Below are 8293 nucleotides of genomic sequence, written 5' to 3'. Positions count from 1 at the left end.
AGGAATAAGCCAGAATGGACGGGGTAAAAATGATGCACTCTTTCTAGGAGTGCTTCCTTGTACGCATGTTAGGGAAAATGAGGGAAGGGGAATCAGAGTATGTCATTAGGATGGGGTGTACATTTTGTCATTGTACTTTTTGTAGCAATAAAACAGCACATTTTAAAATATCCTCCTACAGAAACAGGGACGACCAAAACTCAGAATTGAGGAGGACCCTGGGTATTCTGTAGAGCAATCACCTGAAATCAACAATGAGAAAATAAACTACATAAAGAAACATGTGGTGGCCAAATACTCCGCCATCTGAAACCCACATCTAACATTTTATCAAATAAGAAACAGAAAATACACCAGCAATGGTGCTTCTTTCTAAGAGACCACCTATGAGGCCAAGTGAAACATTCAAGTGTTTATTTTTCTTAGTTACTCAATGAATAGAAATTAAATAACAAGTTGAAAGATGCCTAAGGCAAGGAACAGTTTCCATCCCTCTCTCCTCCACTGGTTTCCATTTTTCCCCTTCTTGATTCCATATGTCATGAGTGATTTTTCAAAAGAAATATTATATTATACTAACCACTTTCCAAGAAATTAAACATAGACACAACATCATAAAATCACAGCAGAAGAAAGGCTGTCTTTTTCAGAAGCAAAAATAGAATTGGAAGGATTTTCTTTGCCCTTCACTTTTCTTCCGAATACTACTAGAAATAAGTTTTTTTTTTTTTTTTTTTTTTAGCAAAAGGAGGGGTAACAAAAAATAAAAAAGCAAAGAGGGAATGAAGAAAAAGAACTAAAGCAGGGGTGATGTAATGGGGAAGAACATACAAGACAATACAAGACAGACCCTCAAAGAGGCAAGCACAGTGAGGCTTTGGGCATCCGACTCTCAAGTTTGCACCAGCAGCATCTAAACAACTAAACACAAAACACAACTAAAGAATCAGTTGCTTTAGTTGAGAATGGTGAAGCTTTGGAGCAGTTGGGTTTAACATGGCCAGGTTGGATACATCCTATGTAGATCCTGATAACACCTGGGTAAATCCTGCTCATTCCTGGCTCTGACTACAAGCAAGAACATTTATAGAAACAGTAGAGGCACCCTCTTTTCTCTGCACCCTGGTGATGGGAAAGAAAGAAACCCCTGGGGAAATATCAGAGAAGCCATAGCATGTTTCTACATTCTGAGGGCTATGACTGGTTCCCCTCTTTTTTCCTCCAAGAAACTAAAAATCATACAGTGTGACGAGACACTTTTTCAGAGATCTGCCCTAAGAAATCCTCATGTTTGTGAATGTTATTACTAACAGTTTTATCTATTACCTGCCCCAGCTATCTTTTAATAGTGGTTTTCCAAAGATAGCATACATAAATTTCACTTTATCTTTTTTGCACAAGGTTGTTCCTAAATAGAAGAATGGATTAACTATCAAAGATACTGAGGTCCAGTTCTCATACTTGACATTTGACAAAATTTTCATTAGGACTTATGTAACATTTATAGCAATGGAAATGCCCCAGTCATTTGGCTTAGGATAAAAGAATGTCCAAATTACTGTTTGACATTTTCACCCAATGTTTTAGTGTCCCATAGATGTGAACTTAAATGCTTACAAGCTTCCTGAGGTGAATAGCACTTCCTAATTTTCCACCAGGGTTTGATACATTCGCTTAAAAAAAAGAATACAGATGCACAGTGTTTTGCTATGTTCTATCTTGATCCTTCATTAGAGTATCTGCACTTCAATTTTGGAAAGTAAAGCCCAAATGAAAAAAGTTTTAATAAGTATTTCTTCTCTTCAGATCTGACATCTAACAGCTTGCAGAGAGAGTCATTCATCAAAGGCATCATGACATTAGCGCTCTAAAAATTGGACTTGGATTCTAACAAGACTTTTTTTAATTTTTTTTTAAGCAAGCAGGGGAGCTTCTTTTTACTGGGATTGCAGAGCTCAGTAAAGATGCTTGGGAGGCCTGAGACCTTAGTGTTAGCAGCCTAAAAACAGCTCCATTTATAGAATACCAGAAAAGACAGGTGCCCATAACATCATTCTATAACCATAACATCATTCTATAACATGTATTTTTGTCCACTGTCACTGTGTTTATTCTACTCATCAGAAGTAACTGGATAGAAATAATATTAATTCAGCTTTACTTACTATCAGGCATTAAATTAGAGCCAAAGCAATAACCGATGACATCTTCCATTTGGTAATTAATTAAAGAGTGCCTTGTAATATTTCTCCTAAATTTGAGTCATGTTATAATTAACTTGTGCACTATTCAACTCTTCCATGCTTTATGACCTTTCTCCCTAACTAAATTGCAAGTACCTCAAAGGCTCAAGAGACCCTGCATTTTTAATATTCTGTATCTTCCTCATATCTATAGATGTTAGCCTGGTGTTCAGGAGATTCTTGAGATTATTTGTCAATTTAACTAAACTAATTTTGCAAATTAACCTAAATTGAAAGCACATTCATAAACCAGAAATTGGTTCTATAATCATGTATAAAAAGATTTGGTAGATGGAAGCTCCCCGCCATAATTCCTCTTTACTGTTACTCCCCACATTCTTTAGGGGTAGAGATGTTTCACCTCAGAAATTTCCTTTTTTAACAAGAAAAGCCCTCCAAGATTCAGAAATGACCAGCCTCTGATAAAGTGATTCATTCTTTGAACTTCACAGAAATTTCAACTCCCTGGACCTTGGCAGACCTACTCACTTCCCTCTATTCCAGGAATGAGAGTTGCTTTTACTGACATATTAGAATAGTCAAGTGGTCTGAGAAGATGGAGTTTAATTACGACTTTAACACCACACAGCTAACTGCACTGCATTGAGCCAGAATGCTGATAGAAATTATAGTATTCATTTAGTCTAGCAATCATGATTTTTGTTGATTTCCGAAATCTGGCATCACCAAGCAGCCATCCGAGCTATGACAAAATTTTGGCCAGCAAGGACTAAAAGTGTCTCTCACAGGATCAGCAAATCATGTGACAGAATCTCACTCTTGTGGGATAAATAGGCACCAGGAACCCAACCAAAGGTGCCAATGATAAAGATAGTGTCAGTGATCCCAACATAGGATCTAAAGGAACAAAGCACAAGACAATATTAATTATTCCAGTTTCGTGTCTAGATTCAGGCATTAGTGAAATGCGTGGATAATGTGCATTCCATGGGGTGTTTTGGCCCAAATCACTTGATGAGTTACAAAGCAAACTGTAAGCAGTTGCACGTTTATGACCACAGAGTAAGGCTTAGAAGTGGAATCCTGGGAGCTGCTGAAAATTGACTTCGCAATATTGCTTAAAACTAGCCCCAAAGGGGAAGAAAGAATGGAACACGGCCCTAATTCCATCTTTCTCACTGGAAATCATGGGGCAGTATTTTCAGACCTGCCTCAGTCAATTGACAGCAAATCTTTTCCTCTGATCGCAGAAGGTTTCCTCACTAGAGTGAATGGAATGTGTTAAAGGAACACATGGGGTAGGGTGAGAGAGTCAAAAGCTGAGAAAAATGCTTCCATTGAGAAAAACTCACGACAAGACTTGATGATATGGCTATAAAGCAAGTCCTAGTGCTAAAGTATTTAACTCTGGAATCCCCTGAGGCCTAACACATGAACTCGCAAAGTGTGAGATTTTAGGATCTGGTGACAAATGCAGTCATCAAAAAATTCTGGCATTCACTGAATTGTGTCAACATGAGGGCTGGGCAAAAGGGAGAGATTTATTTGCTACAGGACTATACAAGTCAGGAATTGTTGTGGTGGGAAGAAAGGTTCATTAAACGTTTTAGAATTATTTAGCACAGCTAATAGGAAGACAAAATTTACTTTATACCAGCAAGTCATATGGAGTCAAGACTTCGAGAAACTTTCTATTGTGTTTATTTTCTTTCATATAAATGATACATCAAAATTTATGGTACATTGATTTTTTTAAATGTTTTATTAAATCATAGCTATGTACATTAAGGCAATCATGGGGTACAATATGCTGGTTTTATATACAATTTGAAATATTTTCATCAAACTGGTTAACATAGCCTTCACGGCATTTTTTTAGTTATTGTGTTAAGACATTTATATTCTACATTTAGTAAATTTCACATGTACCCTTGTAAGATGCACTGTAGGTGTGATCCCACCAATTACCCTCCCTCCGCCCATCCTCCCCTCACCCCTCCCCTTTCATATGAAAACTATAACTTGGTTTCATAGTAGGGCTGATTAGATACTTTTTCTTCCATTTTTTTTTATTAAATCATAACTGTGTACATTAATGCAATCGTGGGGTACAATGTGCTGGTTTTATACACAATTTGAAATGTTGTCATCAAACTGGTTGACATAGCCTTTCAGCATTTTCTTAATTATTGTGTTAAGACATTTATATTCTACATGTAGTAAATTTCGCATGTACCCTTGTAAGATGCACTGTAGGTGTGGCCCCACGAATTACCCTCCCTCCACCCATCCTTCCTCCTCCCCTCCCCTCCCTATCCCCTTTTCCCATATTCTTGGGCTATACTTGGGTTATAGCTTTCATATGAGCTGAGTATTGGATACTTTTTCTTCCATTCTTTTTTTTTTTTTTTTGAGGATAAAAGGCATACAAATTTATTAAAGTATGGGAGCAGAAACCACTGAGTGATTACCCCAACTCCTCCAATGGGGTATAAAAGCTCATATAACCTTTTCCACAGGGAAAGGAGGAGATGGGTAATGTAGACAATTATTTGAGGGGCAGTACATGCTTATTAGGGACAACCAATAGATCCAGGAGATAGAAATTAACTTGCCAAGAGGCAGGCAGGCAGGCATGCATATCTAATAGAAAAATCCATCCAGGTGCGGTTGCATTCTTCAGTCTTCTTCTCTGCCATAGACCTTGATGTAACAGGGTGGGGACTGAAGGCAACTATGAGTTTTTTGGTAAGAAGCATTCTTGTTCAGACCAGGAAATTCCAGAGAAAGTCCCTCCTTACTTGGTAAGTTTACTTGGCACTAGTGTATTGGGGACGGCCTTGGTGCCCTCAGACACGGCATGCTTGGCCAGCTCTCCAGGAAGCAGCAGGCACATGGCAGTCTGAATCTCTCTGGAGGTAATAGGCGAGCGTTTGTTGTAGTGGGCTAGGCAAGAAGCCTCACCTGCGATGCACTCAAAGATATTGTTGACAAAGGAATTCATGATGCCCATGGCTTTAGAAGAGATACCAGTATGCGGGTGAACCTGCTTCAGCACCTTGTACACGTACACTGAGTAACTCTCCATACGGCTACACTCACACTTCTTGCCATCCTTTTTCTGGGCCTTAGTCACAGCTTTCCTCGAGCCCTTCTTTGGAGCAGGAACAGACTTTGCCGGCTCAGGCATGATGAAGAGAAAAGCACAGCCAACCCAGAAACAGCGAGGAGAAAATAACACCTTTTTCTCCCATTCTTGAGATACTTTGCAAAGAAGAGTATGTTCCAGCTCCATCCATGTAAACATGAAAGAGATAAAGTCTCTGTCTTTCTTTAAGGCTGCATAATATTCCATGGTATACGTGTACCACAATTTATTAATCCATTCGTGAATCAATGGGCACTTGGGCTTCTTCCATGACTTAGCAATTATGAATTGGGCTGCAATAAACATTCTGGTACAAATATCTTTGTTATACCGTGATTTTGGGTCTTCTGGATATATACCTAGTAGAGGAATTATAGGATTGAATGGCAGGTCTATTTTTAGATCCTTAAGTGTTCTCCAAACATCTTTCCAGAAGGAACATATTAGTTTGCATTCCCACCAGCAGTGTAGAAGTGTTCCCTTTTCTCCACATCCATGCCAACATCTCTGGTTTTGGGATTTTGTGATATGGGCTAATCTTACTGGAGTTAGATGATATCTCAAAGTAGTTTTGATTTGCATTTCTTTGAGATTAAGGATGATGAGCATTTTTTCATGTGTCTGTAGGCCATGTGCCTGTCTTCTTCAGAGAATTTTCTCTTCAAGACCCTTGCTCACCCTGAGATGGGATCACTTGTACTATTCTTGCTAATACATTTGAGTTCTCTGTGGATTCTGGTTATTAAATCATAACCTGCAAATATCTTCTCCCATTCTGAGGGCTGTCTGGTTGCTTTACTTACTGTGTTTTTGGCTGTGCAGAAGCTTTTTAGTTTGATCAGGTCCCAGTAATGTATTTTTGGTGTTGCTTCAATTGCCCAGGGGGTCCTCCTCATAAAATATTCTCCCAGGCCGATTTCTTCAAATGTTTTCCCTGTACTTTCTTCTAGTATTTGTATAGTTTCATGTCTTAAGTTTAAATCTTTAGTCCAGTGAGAGACTATCTTAATTAATGGTGAAAGGTCTGGGTCCAGTTTCAGTCTTCTACAGATTGCCAGCCAGTTCACCCAGCACCCAGTTACAATAGGGAATCTTTTCCCCACTGAATTTTTTTAATTGGCTTGTCAAAGATCAAATAACTGTTAAGTAGCTGGGTTCATCTCTTGGTTCTCTATCCTGTTCCATACATTTACCTTGCTGTTTTTGTGCCAGTACCATGCTGTTTTGATCACTATCGATTTATAGTATAGTCTGAGGTCTGGTAGCGTGATTCCTCCTGCTTTGTTTTTATTTCTGAGTAATGTCTTGGCTATTTGAGGTTTTTGCTGATTCCATATAAAACAAAGTATTATTTTTTTGAGATCTTTAAAGTATGACAGTGGAGCTTTAATAGGGATTGCATTAAAATTGCTTTGGGTAGTATGGACATTTTAATAATGTTGATTCTTCCCAGCCATGAGCATGGTATGTTTTTCCATTTGTTAACATTTTCAGATATTTCTTTTCTTAGAATTTCATAGTTCTCTTTATAGAGATCTTTCACATCCTTCGTTAGGTAAACTCTCAAATACTTCATCTTCTTTGGTGTTACTGTGAACGGAATAGAGTCCTTGACCATTTTTTCAGCTTGACTATTATTGGTATATATAAAGGCTACCGATTTATGAGTGTTTGTTTTGTAACCTGAGACGCTGCTGTATTCCTTGATCACTTCTAAGAGTTTTGTAGTAGAATCTCTGGTGTTTTACAGATATACAATCTTATCATCTGCAAAGAGTGAACGTTTGATCTCTTCTGACCCTCTATGGATACCCTTGATTGCCTTTTCTTGCCTAATTGTGATGGCAAGACTTCCATTATAATGTTAAAAAGTAGTGGAGACAATGGCAACCTTGCCTGGTTCCTGATCTGAGTGGAAATGATTTCAATTTAACTCCATTCAATAGGATATTGGCTGGGGTTTGCTGTAGATGGCCTCTATCAGTTTAAGAAATGTCCCTTCTATACTCATTTTCTTAAGTGTTCTGATCATGAAAGGATGCTAGATATTATCAAAAGCTTTTTCTGCATCAATTGAGAGAATCATATGATCTTTGTTTTTTAATTTGGTTATGTGATGAATTATGTTTATGGATTTATGTATATTGAACCAGCCTTGAGATCCTGGGATAAAACCCACTTGGTCATGGTGTATAATTTGTTTGATGTGTTGCTGGATTCTGTTTGCTAGGATCTTGTTGAATATTTTTGCATCAATATTCATTAGTGATATTGGTGTATAATTTTCTTTTCTTGTTGGGTCTTTTCCTGGTTTGCGGATCCATGTGATGTTTGCTTCATAGACTGTGTTGGGTAGTATTCGTCTTTTTCTATATTTTGAAAAAGGTTGAGTGATATAGGTACTAGTTCCTCTTTAAAGGTTTGGTAGACTTCTGATGTGAAGCCGTCTGGTCCCGGGCTTTTCTTTTTAGGGATATTTTGTAGTATTGATTCTATTTCAGAACTTGATATAGGCCTGTTCAACATTTCCACTTCATTCTGGCTAGGTCTAGGAAGGTGGCAGGCTTCCAAGTATTGGTCTAACAGTGTTAACAATTGTAAAAATAGTTCAATTCAAGAGAATTTTTTGTTTCTTTTGCTTCTTCTTTTTTTTTTTTGGCCAGAGGTGGGTTTGAACCCACCACCTCCGGTATATGGGGCCGGCGCCCTACTCCTTGAGCCACAGGCACCGCCCTCTTTTGCTTCTTATTTTAACCACAGAGTCATATGATCATAGCATAAAATTTAAATTTATACATATATTTTTTCAGAGGCTATGATAGGGTGATTGATAAAACACTTTGAATCAATAAATATAATAAATTATGTGGGAGGAGTAGTATGAAAATATAAGTGCAAAAAAGATAAAAGAAGTTTATAAAATCTGTGATGATTGAAAATT

General features: G+C 37.8%; 1 protein-coding gene across 1 annotated transcript; it reads right to left on the bottom strand.

The window, feature by feature from the left end:
• Positions 1–4658: 4658 nt before the first annotated feature.
• LOC128572772 (histone H2B type 1-K-like) lies at positions 4659–5394 on the bottom strand. Its single transcript, XM_053572852.1, has one exon. The coding sequence runs from the start codon at positions 5392–5394 to the stop codon at positions 5002–5004; it is 393 nt and encodes a 130-aa protein (XP_053428827.1). The 3' UTR covers positions 4659–5001.
• Between the last annotated feature and the right edge of the window lie 2899 nt (positions 5395–8293).

Source organism: Nycticebus coucang, chromosome 20 (genome assembly GCF_027406575.1).
Source record: "Nycticebus coucang isolate mNycCou1 chromosome 20, mNycCou1.pri, whole genome shotgun sequence".
Lineage (NCBI taxonomy): Eukaryota > Metazoa > Chordata > Mammalia > Primates > Lorisidae > Nycticebus > Nycticebus coucang.
The sequence above is the reverse complement of the archived record's forward strand: the minus strand, read 5'-3'. Positions and strand labels throughout refer to the sequence as shown.

Bases quoted from the DNA above. Each gene is read 5' to 3' on its own strand.
- LOC128572772 (XM_053572852.1), bottom strand. From the start codon at position 5,394: ATGCCTGAGCCGGCAAAGTCTGTTCCTGCTCCAAAGAAGGGCTCGAGG.